General features: G+C 41.4%; 3 protein-coding genes across 4 annotated transcripts in view; 1 reads left to right on the top strand and 2 right to left on the bottom strand.

The window, feature by feature from the left end:
- Positions 1–4,090: 4,090 nt before the first annotated feature.
- Positions 4,091–6,158, top strand: LOC134177041 (uncharacterized). Its single transcript, XM_062643744.1, has 7 exons — positions 4,091–4,456; positions 4,525–4,607; positions 4,671–4,778; positions 5,220–5,425; positions 5,487–5,555; positions 5,620–5,963; positions 6,033–6,158. Exons 1-7 carry the CDS (start codon positions 4,279–4,281, stop codon positions 6,104–6,106), a joined length of 1,062 nt encoding a protein of 353 aa, XP_062499728.1. The 5' UTR covers positions 4,091–4,278; the 3' UTR covers positions 6,107–6,158.
- Positions 6,159–6,184: 26 nt separating this feature from the next.
- Positions 6,185–6,760, bottom strand: LOC134177042 (P2X purinoceptor 7-like). Its single transcript, XM_062643745.1, has one exon. It carries the CDS (start codon positions 6,605–6,607, stop codon positions 6,185–6,187), a length of 423 nt encoding a protein of 140 aa, XP_062499729.1. The 5' UTR covers positions 6,608–6,760.
- Positions 6,761–13,339: 6,579 nt separating this feature from the next.
- The window catches only part of LOC134176854 (uncharacterized), a 5,583-nt gene continuing 4,239 nt past the window's right edge, over positions 13,340–14,683 (bottom strand). For both annotated transcript variants that reach the window (XM_062643526.1, XM_062643527.1), the window contains 3 exons: positions 14,504–14,683; positions 14,176–14,443; positions 13,340–14,107 (listed from right to left, as the gene is read on the bottom strand). The exon at positions 14,504–14,683 is cut by the window's right edge and continues 861 nt beyond it. In XM_062643526.1, coding sequence (XP_062499510.1) covers positions 13,583–14,107; positions 14,176–14,443; positions 14,504–14,683 — 973 coding nt within the window. In that variant the 3' untranslated portion in view covers positions 13,340–13,582. The remainder of the gene's footprint in view (positions 14,108–14,175; positions 14,444–14,503) is intronic.

The following is a 14,683-nucleotide window of genomic DNA, read 5'->3' as shown; positions in this document are numbered from 1 at the left end:
GTCCTTGTCGACCAGACCGTACTCGCGCCTTTTGACAATTCGCCGTTTCATGCTCTCGTCTTACGTCTGCCGTGCCGATGCTGAAAATGCAATGGCTGCTTTATTAATTAATTTATGGTACTACATTTTACAATAGAAGCAACTCATTCGGTACAGCTCTGGATCGTAAATGTCGAAATCCCATTCAGACGAATTCGTTCGAGTCAGATTTTGGAACATAGTTTATAATTATTCTTCTGCACGTAAGATACGACAAAACGCTGGACGCTTGACAAATCGAATCAAGTTCATACTTGCTTTCGTTAATTAATTGCTTCCTTGAATTTTACAGCTCGGAACCCATTTGTATGAATTAATAAATTTATCCGCTGACGATTGCAACTGTAATTAATTAACGGTATCCTGTGTGTTGTCGTTTACCTATCAATTTGCAAACATTATGAAAATTGGAGCAATTGTAAAAATATATCACAAATTGATTCCTTGAATTTCTTCAGCTCGGATCTCATTCACACGAACCTTTGACAAATGGGATTTCGGCTATTCTCGTTCAACCATACTTTATTACCACATACTGACTTATCATCATTGCCGTAGATGGGTTACTAACGAATTTCATAAAAAAATTGAAATGAACAAAAAATAAGTATTTTATGCTTAGACGGTTTCAGATAAGTGGAACGTGCTGTTGCAAAAGTTTTAAATTAATTTCAGTTTTATCTCTAGATAAGAAAGAATAGCAAATATATTTACATCAATTCATATTTCTCTTCAAAATAATGCTTTGGATGTGCGTTTCTGAACTTACATTTACATCGATCTAAAGTCGATTATAGCCTAGCTATTTTAGATTGTAAACTATAACTAGAGAACGTCTGATAATACAAGTAGAGAAAGTGATCAGATGCATGGGTCTACTAGGTAGTGTTTGGTACGTACACTTATTTCGTTCATGCCATCATCATCTCCTACATCTCTAATTGCATACCAGAGTAGTGTCACACTTGACTTCAGCGTAAATATAAAAGTCGAGATGCACACAACTGCTGCAAGTGACGAAAGCGCAAAAAGATTGTGACGTAAGAAATGAGCAATGAACAATCTGTAAGTTAACTAATTAAGTTAAAAGTGCACTCTCATCCCTAGAAACCGATCATTTTCTCAAAGTGTTTTTATACTTGTTCCATTCACTCTTTAGCTATGTAGATTAAGTGTGTCTTTATTCTTTGTACGTAGTATACCGATGAGCACTCAGTCTCCCTGATACTGAATGGACGACATAGGGCGCGAGTACGGTCTGGTCGACAAGGACAGCCTAATCTTACCTTGCGTTTCTCGACGTCCACAACTTTCAATGGCCATCGTGACAGCAATGCCGGGATTTGATACGTTTAGCGTCTAACGTTTTGTCGTGTTTTACGCGCAAAAGATCACGCTAGATAGCAAAATCCCGTTCGAACGAATTCGTCTGAACGGGATTTCGACATTTCCGACCGATCCAGAGCTGTTTGAAAGTACTGAATGGGTTGCTTCTATTGTGAAAAGTAGTGCCATTGCATTCTCAGCATCGGCAGACGTAAGACGAGAGCATGAAACGGCGAATAAGTCGTCAAAAGGCGCGAGTACGGTCTGGTCGACAAGGACAACAGAATCTTACCTTGCGTTTCTTGACGTCTCCAAGCTTCAAAGGCCATCGTGACAGCGATGCCGTGATTTGATACCTTTAGCGTCTAACGTTTTGTCGTGTTTTACGCGCAAAAGATCACGCTAGATAGCAAAATCCCCTTCGAACGAATTCGTCTGAACGGGATTTCGACATTTCCGACCGATCTAGAGCTGTTTGAAAGTACTGAATGGGTTGCTTCTATTGTGAAAAGTAGTGCCATTTCATTTTCAGCATCGGCAGACGTAAGACGTGAACATGAAAGAGTCGAATCTCCCCGTCGAGATGCGCGAGTACGGTCTGGTTGACAGGGCCGTCAAACTTTGATTTGCTTTTCTGACTCTCAAAAGCATTTTAAGTGGTTTCCATAACAGCGTAGACAATTTTTAGGTTTATTAGATAACGCCTAGCGTCGAAATTTTACCAAGGCAAACTTGTCTTGGGTTCCTAGGCGTTCTACGTCGTTTCTGAAAACGACTAGACTTTGCAGACTGTGTAAAAGTGAGCGAAATGTGTATGTATTGCATTCAGAAAGTTCAACGTCTCAACCGAAGACGAAAAACATAAAATCCCATTGGGACGAAAGATTCTTCCCAGTCCCGTTCGAACGAAAGAATCCCAGTAAAAAGATGAACAGGGCCCTTTGCAAGTCGCACGTGATGGACAAGATTCCCGGAAGTTGTCACCGATATGACTTCGGTATCTCAGAAGAGAAGCCATGGAGGTGCACGTCAAGGGGCAGGACGTCGCTGCAAGTGCACAACAAGTGTTATGAAGACTATTAGACTGTCGCAAGACATCTATAGTAGGCTTTGGCGATTAGAGGTACAGTTGCAGGTGTCGTCTTTTGGAGAGCTTGCTGGTTTACTTCTGGTATTCGTTGAGTCCTGCAGGTGAGAGATTGTTGCATGTGAATTAATCACTGTAGTATTATGTAAAGCTGTGTGCATGTGTGCGCCCTCGTTCCGTATGAATCTAGTTGCCAAAGACATGAAGCACCTGAATCTGAAGACTCCTTACCATCTAAGCGAATAAGAACTGATGATTCAAGAGAGTATGAAGGTAAACAACACTAGACTGCATTGTGTGTTGATTGGACATGTACAGCCTACTGGAACTTCTCTCCCTGCAATGTACATATGTGTCACAGGTGTACTAAATCTCTGCTCTACACCCAACCAGGTGAGCCACACGTCTGAGTCCTATCAGTCAGAAATGGTAAAATATATTTTAGATGACAATTTACGTTCTTGCCCACGATATTGTATTAGTGATCGAGGCAATAGCTCATATATTTTGAAGATTGCTGCTTCTCGATTGTTTTGATAAAGTTGTTTTGTAAATTCTACATAATTTATATACTCTCTGTACACGGTTAGTGAAGATTCCTTGTCAGGGGTCGAGGATGGGTGGACACCTGTAAATATTACAAGCAGTAGTCAAGGTAACAGTGAAGAAAAACCGTCCGTAGGTGTGTGGCAGCACTCGGATGTCAGTTCATCAACATCAGGGTAGAATGCTTGTCTGCGCTGTCATGTACTCTGATTCTAGATTCTGTTTGAGTAGGTCAGAAGAAGATGATGAAGAAATCCACAACCAATCTGAGTAAATCCTTCATTGGAAGCCATTTTCATGGTTTCATTACTCTCTCTGCATACATTCTGCTTGCAGGATACAGCGATTACTGTCAATTCAAGGTGAATCAGATGACACATCTGAAATTGACCATCATTTAGAAACGTACGGTACCTAGATTTCTTCATTCATTTACAAAGTTGCTTGGGCATGAATAGGGGTACGTTTGTCTGTTATCCAGTTGCAGTGATTCCTTACCTGAACTGATAGATGAAAACCCTTGCTTGGATGATGAACTTGATGCAAGTTTCTTGGATACATCTATTCTGCCAGAAAATTCAGACATATATTCTTCAGCAGGACCAATTCCTTCTCAAAATGAAACTGAGGTTGAGAGGGTAGAAATTTATTAACTCACATGTGTAGTATCAGGATGTTTTATAGGTTCCAATCCATTACACACGACCACATCCAGTGCTTCAAGTCATCAACTTTTGTGCTCATGGCAGCTCCATACCAGCACAAAGGACCATCTTGGAGGATGATTTGGAAGAGACGACTACTTGTGCTCGAGCGGTGTGTGATGCAGACAACATCTTGCAGCTTCTTGGGACAGCATGCAGGCATCCCTTCTGTCAAGAGAAGATATCAGTGAAGCAAACGTATGTTGGTGGCACACTTTGTTTACAATGGCATTGCAGAAATCGTCATGAAGGCTCATGGAGTAGCTCTAAGCGTTGCAAGGGAAGAAAGTCATATCCCTTCTTCACCAACGACCTGCTTTTTGCTTCCTCAATGGTTCTCTCTGGCAACCAGTTTGCAAAGATTGAGCTCATGTGCCGTTTCTTGGGGTTGAAGTTCCAGTCACAATCAACATTCTATCGAATTCAAAGACTCTACATTTGTCCCTCAGTTTTGAACTTTGGTCGGAGACCAGGGAGACAAATCTTGCTGACATTGCAAACTGCCCTGTTGTCCTAGCTGGTGATGGGAGGAACGACTCACCAGGTTTCTCAGCAAAGTACTGTGTCTACTCGTTAATGGATTGTGAGAGCCACAAAGTTATTGATGTACAAATTGTTGACAAACGAGATGTAGACTTAAAGAGCATGAGGATGGAAAAACTTGGTCTTCAGCGAGGAATGACATCTGTCCGACTCAGGATCAACGTAGTAGAACTTGTCACAGATGCATCCACAAGTGTAAAAGCAATGATGGGTATAACCTTTTCAGCTAACTCACAGGTGGTACGACTCTATCTTCTTGTTTTCTACTATACTGTGTAGCACGAGATGCTGAATATAAAGAGATCTTTCATTCCCTAGATGTCTGGCATAAAGCCAAGAAGCTAGCAAAAGCGTTGTCTGAGGTTTTTAGGCTTTTGTTACAAATTTTATTTCAAAATCAGTTCAATAGCTTGTTTCTTTTCCAGGCATCAAAGAAAAAGGAGCTTGCAGAATTAAGACCATGGAAAAGGTCCATAGTCAACCATTTCTGGTGGTCGTGTGAACAGGCACAGGGAGACGTCCAGAAATTGAAGGTGCTCTTTTGGTTGTGTGTGTGTGTGTGTGTGTGTGTGTGTGTGTGTGTGTGTGTGTGTGTGTGTGTGTGTGTGTGTGTGTTGTGTGTGTGCTATCAATATATCATGAGAAGTAGTTCCAGATTTGATAGCAGTTCACCAATTTTGGTCTTGGAAACCAAAATTTCGTTCATCTTTTTTTACGCATTAAAATAAAACAGAAGAAGACATCACTTAGCACCAGCAATACCCAAACTCATATCAAGCTAGGGCATGAATCAATGTCAACACCGCTCCAGTGTAGTTGTCTTGTGTTTGTTAGCTAAATGAGATATTATATCACACAGTAGGTGGCAAAAACCTACTATTTCATCAATTAATTATTAATCAACAAGAGCAGTATATGTAAGGACTAGAAAGTCACAGACTCCTCATTCTGAGATATGCAATTTTTCATTGCAGGCCATCTGGATAGGAGTGCTGTATCACGTCTCTGGTGAGCATACCTGGGCCACTAGTAGATGCCACCACAGTGATTTGACAGAAGCTGATATCAATGACACTGCAAAGACACCTCTCGGAGTAGATTCTCAAGCAATGAAATTTCTCAGGAAGATTGTTCTTGATGCAAAGTGGATGAGATCAATGGCATATTATGCACGATCTAGGTATTGGTTCTCACTTGAGATTAATTCTAGTCCAATGGTCATGATGCATGTTTGATTCTAGGCATACAGGTGCATTAGAGAACTACCACAGTGTAATCTTGAAGTATGCCCCTAAACGAACAGCATTTGGGTTATTTTGCCACTTTGTATCAATGAGTTTACCGTGGCAATGTTTCCTCATTTGTTGATGACAGGTTTGATGCATTCAAAGCTCGCTGTTTACTTTTTGCTGCACTGGATCACTATGTTCATGTGGACAGACAACATGCACAACCAAAAACGTCTAGTGAGAGAAGATTTCACAGAAAATACAATAAAAACTCACAACAGTGGACCGTTACAAAGGTCAAGCAGCACAAGACTTACCCACACATTTCACAGCTTATGCACAGAGTATTACTGCGAAAAGTCAAAGATACTGGATCAGTACTACAGAAGCCATTGAAATCTTCTTTTGCGCAGTCAACTATTGCTCCTGTTGCTCCTGTTGCTCCTCCTGGTACCAGTTCTCTTGTAGAACAGCAGCGCAGCAGAACAGGTACAATGACCATTTTGAGTTGAAATCAAAGCAACGTGTCATATATCATATATTATATTATATGTGAAGGTAACAGCAACTCAACAGTCAATGCTCACACAACCAGAGAAATCGATGAAATCGATGACGTGGATGCGAGATAAAAGGAACAGTCAATGTATACCAAGAACCTACTTAGCTAAAGTTAGGGTACCTAGAGGAATATCCCTGTTAAACGTTGCTTACTCACTCTTGTAGCCCATGTACCTCCCATCTGGTGCTGGAAACCAATGTCTGACACAACGAACAACACAAGAAGGAGCTATTCGTCTTGTTCCTTTACCCAGATATCCATAGCGACCAATAATGTATTGCCGATAAGCTGCCTTTCGAAATCCATTTGCTCTGTAGTTGGGTCTTTCACTCATGTAATCTGCATGTAGTCGGATGGTCAGTGTCAGCACACTATGATCTAGACATGTGGCTCTCAAATATTCTTCCGTTGTGACACACTGATCTTGTTGGCAGCAGACGTTCTCTCTTGCTCTTCCTGTACCCATGTCCCCACACCTTCCGCATTTGCACCACCTAGGAGGATTTGGGTTGGGGGGTGCAGCAAACGGGTGATCTCCCACAGTGCCTTGGTCCTCAATATCAGAATACATTCTGGCAAGATCAAACGATCCTCTACCATGACGCAAGAAACTGGTCAACGTTCTTTGCAGCTGTTCTATTGTCAACCCTCTCACGAATCCCTACAAAGAACTCATGTAATACCTATCATCATTGCGAGATATTAGGACAATTGTATCAATGGGTATCTTCACAACCTGGATTTCTTCCTCTGTGGGAAATGACTCTCTAGGAGCTGTTACAGCACGGACTGTTTCTTCACCATCATCATCATATGTGCACCCTGTATTCAGTGAAAAAGGCACACCAATAATATTATCAACGCGTATGTAGCCTAGCTACAAAAAGGCTCCATGCAAGCTAACGTCCAAGTGATCTTCACGATTTCTGCAACGTTCTTGTCTGCATCCGCATAATAGAACACATCGTACCCCTGCTGCTTTACATTGACAACCTCTATTCCCCCGACGGACTCTCTGGCATGTAGGGTAGGTGTTCCTAATTGTGGACACTCCCCGGTAATTTGAGTTACAAACACTCTTTGTCTGGTAACCTGCAACGGAGAGAGAGGAAAACATGTCCGATGTACGCACCAATGTCTAAGCTTTGGAACAATACCTGTACGACTAGAATCGCACAACGTCTGCTAGCGCACTAGCAAAATATACGGGATAACGTCTGTGAACAGCTCAAACGGGGGTGTATCCTGATTGTGGACATGTTTTTCTCCGCCACAGAAAGCGACTGGGTCTGAGTAACAGCTGGACTAGATACCTGAATGGTTGCCGCACAAGCTGGTATTTTGGGCCGCAATCAAAACCATGTTCTGTTGTGTATCACGACGATTCCCCTGCGAAACTGCTAGCACGTACAAGGTTCCTCCCATCACGTCCACAAATTCGAGGCACACGAATCGTTCTTTTGTTGGATCATGAAAGTGCCCTGACGTTAGTTAAGCAATTATCAAGTACCTTAGTAAAGTTTTGAGCCTAGTTACGTTGACTTGTAACGTGCTAAAGAAGCGCATTATGTGCATGGAGCGAACGTGTAATTCCAGTCCAGTAAACACCTGAATATCTTCACTCATACTAGATCTAGACATCAGTAATCCACTGACAATCTAGCTGTTTTCACTGCAACTACATCTGGCCACAATAGGGTATGAAATGAGAACGAACAAAGTAGGTGGAATGTCAATATCAGCGACATTCGTAATCCAGTCAGAATTTGACTGTCTTCACTGCTACTAGATCTGGCAACAATAAGACACAAAATGAAAACCTACAAACTCACCTAGGATAGGTGGAAGGTCAAAACTACGTTGTCTGATATCAATAATCAGCTCTATCGGCAACGCCAAAAGACGCTAGAACCACAGTTTACAGTTGAGACGTTTATCTAAACATGATTGATCGTCTCCTGCATTGCATCGTAAACAGAACACTTGGTTTGTGCAAACTTTGAACGGCACGACGCCATTTTACATAGAGGTGATACACCACAGAACATGGTTTTGATTGCGGCCCAAAATACCAGCTTGTGAGGCAACCATTCAGGTATCTAGTCCAGCTGTTACTCAGGCTCAGTCGCTTTCTGTAACGGAGAAAACAGTGTCCACAATTAGGATACACCCCGCGTCCAAGCTGTTTACAGACGTTATCCCGTATATTTTGCTAGTGCGCTAGCTGACGTTGTGCGATTGTAGTTGTACAGGTACTGTTACGAAGCCTAGACGATGGTGCGTATATCGGACATGTTTCATTGTCTCTTCGTGCAGGTTACCAGAGAAAACAAATTAAGGAAGACCGCGCTGCATGCTGCAGACTCGTATATAAACACCTCGTCATGCATACTGTACATGCATAGATGTAACGTATATCGTACCTCTTGTTCCGTCGTCATCTGCGAACGGTACGCCGCGGTTGTCCACTAGGATAATTCAGTCGTCACACGGAACAACACCTTGAGTTTCGAAGTGACTCTGAACTAAGTCAGTAATATGTAGTAGGCTGACGTCATTTTCGGCAAAGCGAACGTACGTCTGCGAACGTACTTCGGCTAGCTGCAGTTTGCTTCGAACGACTTGCATAGACCACAGGTCAACACTTTTCTTGATTTCTCTGACTGCAGGTTGCGACGGCGCTTTCTTGCTGCTCGGCGCTACCGATCTAAACACAAACCAAGAGAAAGACCAAGAGTCACTTTGAAGCTCAAGGTGTTGTTTCGTGTGACGACCGAATTATCCTAGTAATCAACCGCGGCGTACCGTTCGCAGATGACGGCGAAACAAGAGGTAGGTTACACGTTACCTATAGGCATGTACAGTATGCAGGACGAGATGTTTATATAGGAGTTGGCAACATGCAGCGCGGTCTTCTTTAATTTGTTTGTGCATGAGCATGTCGATCACCCCAAAGCCTTGCATGCTCAAATGCACTAGCAAGCATGCATGCACTCTAGCTGGTATTTATATACGTTTTAGACTGATAGATAAATAGACTGATCAAATTTGATCTTATCGCCGTCTATTCCGTCTGTCTGTTTGTCATAAAGTTACACCGTCTATAAAACGATCAATTTGAAAATATTTTGGTTGATAACTATATTTAACAATTTTGTATGATTTATATATTGAAAAATTCGGTATTTAAATGGATCGTTAGTATGAAATAAATTTGTTAAAACTTGAAATTTCAAAATACACACTATTATATAAAACATTGCAAAATTACAGCAAAGCGTAACTAACCGTTATAGACCTTGAACAGAAGAAACTAGAAGGAAACTGCAGCAGAAACTTGATAAAACTGAGAATAAATTATTGATTAGTCAATTACGAAGTACACTGTAACCCATCTGAATCAGCTTCTACGGTTTCTATATTTGACATTAAATAGAGACGTAGTTTCTGCTGATGCAGAAAGTGATTGCAATAGTATGTTTGTAAAATAATTGGCCACCAAGGTACAAGGGACAACGGCAACAAGTAATTAACTTCACAAACACATTGACAGACTTAACTTAATCTATTTTTAGATTAGAAACTAAAATCTCTATTCAAATTATTTTCTAAATAAAATGGCAACAGAGTCGTAAATCTGATTATTATAACATTCCCGCTTCGTATCTCAATTAATTAACCAGTTATATTGGGAAGTTGAGATCTAAAGAATGAATGACACATTTTAGGGGTGTGCCTTCATGGCGAATTTAATTATTGGGCCGTTTCTTTCAGTACTCCAGTGGAACTGCCAGTCAGTTCAACATGCACTGTTCTAATAAATCTATGAAAATACATCTGCTTGGAACTTGGGACCCATGCCAGCACTTTAGTATGCAGTTATAGCTTATAAGCATCTTACGATCTCTAGTGCAAATATTGCATGCAGAGCCGTCCTAGTTACACGGAGGTTGTTAGTTAAAATGTGCACCTCTGACTGGTTCATTCGCACCCTCCAAACCCCTCTAGTTACAAGGCCGGGTCTCCTCATGGAATATTTAGCCCAATTTAAACGATCATTTATTCCCCTTGGTAGGTTGTCGAGACTACCCACCAAGGAGGATGTGACAGCAAAACCTACACCCGATTGTCGTGTTGCATTTGAAGGACGTCCTTTCCAAAAGAATGTGTAACCTGTACCGACTTCCTCAAGTTTTCCTTCATCCAACAGATGCGTTTCACTTAAAGCAACAATATCAATGTCATAGCGACGAAATTCCTTTGCCAGAATGGCTGTTTTACGTTCCATTTGCTGTTGCGTGTCCAGAAGCGAGCGAACATTCCAACAGGCAACAGCGAGGTTATGCTTCACTTTATTTCGACCGCAACATTGGATGCCCAACCAACCGCGGTAAGCTGGTAGAGACAAAGAGGGTGAGCTTTGTTTAGGCCACCTTTTCTAGGCCCTTCCTCGAGTGAGGTGGGCAGTGCTATCACTAAATAGTGCTGCCCAGCCATACCAGCAGGACCGAGTGTGAACTTCACCCCCGCTTAATTCACAAACGACCATCTTACTGGTACCGCTCACGTGCAGAATCATGGCTAGCGACTCCCAGCGCCATCCTACGCCTGCCACCGTCACCATTCCTCCATCGCCGTGAGACTTTGGAAGAAACAGAAAAATTCCAAGAAAAAACAAAAAGCGACACAAAGAGAAATCTGCACGTGGAATAGATTAAAGTGAATAAGGGATGTGCATGCCCAGATCCACTCTCTCGTCTTGAAATGCCTTCTATCCACTGGGGCTAGCAATAGCAACAAGTAGAAAAGCAGAACAAGATGCAGTGGCTTGCCAGAAGCACGTTTCAGTCTGTGCAACTGCCAGAAAAGTATGGCACCCTGCTGGAGTGCCTGATCCTTGCTGTAACTGTGAGTGCCAGCCACACCAGACTTCCAAAATTTACCGTCACAGTTTGTAGAACTTACAAAACAAAGACAGTAGCATATTGGCTTAATGCTCCTATAGCTGTAGATTGTCACACCACTGAGTTGCATTGGCACTGACGTTTTTTTAATTGGCGGCCAGTACTCGCCATGTCATAATGTCGTTATAAAGCTTTGTGAGCTTTTTATTGAGACAAAGGCGCCACCCCCAGACTCACTCACGCTCTGCTAACATTACCGCTGTTGGTCCGCGACTGCTTATTCGTCAGGGAGTACCCTGCTTATATCGCAGCTAACCTTTATATCTAAAGGCTGCTCCACTATCCGCCACCAGTGGACGCGCCCAGTAGCAGACAGCTCTGCCTTGGGAAATACAGTATATATACAGTATATTATACAGTATGTTATGCAGTATATTATACAGCATATTATATAACATGCATACTATTAAAATATATATACAAATATATGGATACGTATGTATGCATGTATGTATAGGTATGTATGTATATATGTATGTATGTATGTGTAATTTCACACAAAATTAGATTTACCACTAAGAGTAAACAATTCGATGCATGCATGTACACACTGCATGTCGATGTACAGTTGAATTTAGCTAAGTAATGCTAAAACTGACCAAAAATGATTTAAAAATAAAATGATTATATTTATTATGGATGACATTACCTGCCGTCCAATTTACTTGAATTCGATCTGTAGAGAAAGCAGCTGTAGTAGACGACGTTCAAAACTGTGAGCCCTCTTGAAAAACTTTCAATTCGCTACACCGTAGTGTTGATAATGTCTGTGGTCGTCACTTATCTTGGTCGAGGCTTATTTTAGTAAATTTACAGCGATCACCGTCGTGTGCATGGTCCCGATATGGGGTCCCGTCTCAATGCAGCCATCACTCGGTGCAGAATTGTGTGTGTATCTGTAAGAAATTGTTGTAACTGTAAGCGATGCATTCTAAACGTTGTCTTGGTGGGTTTAGTTGTTGCGCAGAACGCCTACCTGCCCACACCCACGCTCACCCTAACTAAGCCCCAAAAAATCGCGCGGCCGGTAATCAGCAATAACAACATAGTTTCAGCATGGTCAGACTGTTTGAATCAACTGCAATTACATCACGTAAAAGAACCCAGAGAAAGGTATGTCAATTCTGAAAGCAGATCTGACATAGTCGTATTTGAATTGGCATCGGGGGGGAGGGGGGAGCGGGATCTTGAATTGGATATTGTTCTAGCGCATGTCTGGAATAATGAAATAGAAGTTTTGTTTGCTACAACTCTGAGGCAGCGGCCAGAAGGGAAAATCTGTAGATCAAAAAGTGCAACCATGAGCTATTGCTGGAAGTTTTTGACCAACATTTGTGCCTACAGTCTTCAAAATTTTTGGCTGTTGTGAGAGAAAGCTTAAGACTATTTGAAGAACTGTCACAGCTATCAAGAGACGAGGGCGGAAAGCCAAATGCATCAATTAACCTTCAAGACATACTGGAGATCTGTGTTTTCTGTGTGCCTACAACGATCAAATGCTAGGGTGATTGACAGTAAAATAAAGAAGATTGTTTCAAGAGACAGCCACATAAACATAAATAAATGTAGGTAGAACCTGCCCTATTGGCTTGGGTAGTATTTAGTTGCTTTGCCTAGATGGTGTATAATAGTTCAATGTTTGAAAATATATGTATTGACAGAAAGACAGACAGACAGACATAATAGATTATACGGTAAAACTCCTCCTGAGTTCCACGTGGCACTCGAAAATCTGCGAACAATAGCAGCTAAATGTGCCTATAACTCTAAACAAGTGAAGAGCTGGTGAAGATGAGATTCTTAGCTAATGGATTTGACAAGAGTAGCTGAATGTGCCGGGCAATCATCAGATAATACGTAAATTCCACGTCTATAAGTACTTGAGCGGCCATTTTAGCTTCGTTCATTACAAATGATACACCGATGTTCGGCAATTGATATTAATTGATGACGTAATTAAAAATCACCCAATTCAGTGAGACCGTAATTACATAGTACTACGAGTGTAAAATCCAAAATTTAGTAGTGAGAAATCAAGAAAAATAAAAAGGTGAGCATAAACGCAAAAAGTATTTAGTGGCAATAAAAATTAGAATTGTGTACGCATGTGTGTGTGGTGCGTGTGTGTGTGTGTGTGTGTGTGTGTGTGTGTGTGTGTGTGTGTGTGTGTGTGTGTGAGTGTGTGTGTGTGTGTGAGAGAGAGAGAGAGTGTGTGTGTGTGTGAGAGAGAGAGAGAGAGTGTGTGTGTGTGTGTGTGTGTGTGTGTGTGTGTGTGTGTGTGTGTGCGTGTTGGTAGTTTTAGTATTCAACATCATGGATATTACTACTAAATGCTTCCACGCCCTGCAAACGTTGTATCTGCAACACAAAGCTCGAGAGTGTGCTTCTACTATATTTCAATGGTTAACGTACTCTACAACAAGTTTGTACCATTCAAATAATCAAATTTGCAAAGACTTACTCTGACGGAGATAGCTACAATTGCTAGTAATAATTGTGTACCAACATTTAAAAAATAGTGAGTAATTAAAAATATAAGTTCCAGAACTTTGCAAACGTCTAACAGTAGTAAAATATGATTACTAAAGTTGTGTTTTTGTGCTCCTGTAGTTTCTAGCCATATCCTGAAGATTCGCTTTGACGTCATCAATAGATGGTCGATTTGTTGCCAGATTTTGACAGCATGCGATGATCAATTGTTTGTATTCTATAGTTGGCTCTTCAAACACGGAAGTGGTCTGATAATCACGTGGCGTGAGACTATTTGCGAAACCTTCTTCAATCGTTTGCTCGTCCAGCATTGAAGAATTAAGACTTTCTTGAACACGTTTTGTGGTCATAGGTTTGCGAGGACTTTTGAATGCGCAGTCGTCGTTACCATACCACAGGTCAGACAAGATATGTCCAAAACTGTAAACATCCATTGATGGTTGGTAGGCAATAAGATCAATTACTTCCGGCGCCGAGTACTTCCCTGGAAGTAAGACGATTGAAATTGGCCGTTGCAAACGTTGTCCGAAAGGAAAACCAGCATGATAAATTTTAGCTCTATATTGAACAACTTTACCTTCTGCTGCTGTTTTTGTTTTACTGGCAATTTTTGTTAGCTAAACAAGAAATTAAAATAATTTCATTTAATTCATTCAAATCTTGAGGTTGATTTTTGCATTCATACCATAACAGTAGAGGAGGATAGATCACCGTGAACAAAGCATTCCCTGTGCAAAGTGTCTAGGGCTTCGCATATTTCACAAGCTAGCGGAAATGTTAGCGATAGAACAGCTGAAGGATTGTAGCCTCCAAGATTAGATGTCTTCTTGAGTATATCATGTAAGCATTCGTTGCAGCCTTCCATGACAACGGCAAGTTCAGTACCAATGCTGGCGGACAGTTCTAACTTTACCAGTCCTTTCGCCCTCCCTAACAATGGCGATTTCTCATTCCTGAAATGAAATCACCTAAATGCCATGTAAAATATTAATTACAAAGCGATTTCAAATTACCTGAGACGTTTGTAATCTCTGATTACAGTGTCAAGATTAGCTTGCAAAACATATCTTTTGATCGTCACCAGTTCTTTCTGACGATCGACTCCTTGCATTACTCCATTATAGTAAGCAAAAATACTGCCACTGCCCAACAAATACTTTTCACTCACACTGGCTAGAGTAACATTGCTGCTC

Source organism: Corticium candelabrum, chromosome 3 (genome assembly GCF_963422355.1).
Source record: "Corticium candelabrum chromosome 3, ooCorCand1.1, whole genome shotgun sequence".
NCBI classification, from domain to species: Eukaryota; Metazoa; Porifera; class Homoscleromorpha; order Homosclerophorida; family Plakinidae; genus Corticium; species Corticium candelabrum.
Note: the sequence above shows the minus strand (reverse complement) of the source record. Positions and strands in the feature narration are given on the sequence as shown.

Bases quoted from the DNA above. Each gene is read 5' to 3' on its own strand.
- LOC134177041 (XM_062643744.1), top strand. From the start codon at position 4,279: ATGGATTGTGAGAGCCACAAAGTTATTGATGTACAAATTGTTGACAAA. The intron at 4,779-5,219 runs GTGCTCTTTTGG...TTTTCATTGCAG, and splicing joins GAGACGTCCAGAAATTGAAG to GCCATCTGGATAGGAGTGCT. The intron at 5,964-6,032 runs GTACAATGACCA...TTATATGTGAAG, and splicing joins ACAGCAGCGCAGCAGAACAG to GTAACAGCAACTCAACAGTC.
- LOC134177042 (XM_062643745.1), bottom strand. From the start codon at position 6,607: ATGTATTCTGATATTGAGGACCAAGGCACTGTGGGAGATCACCCGTTT.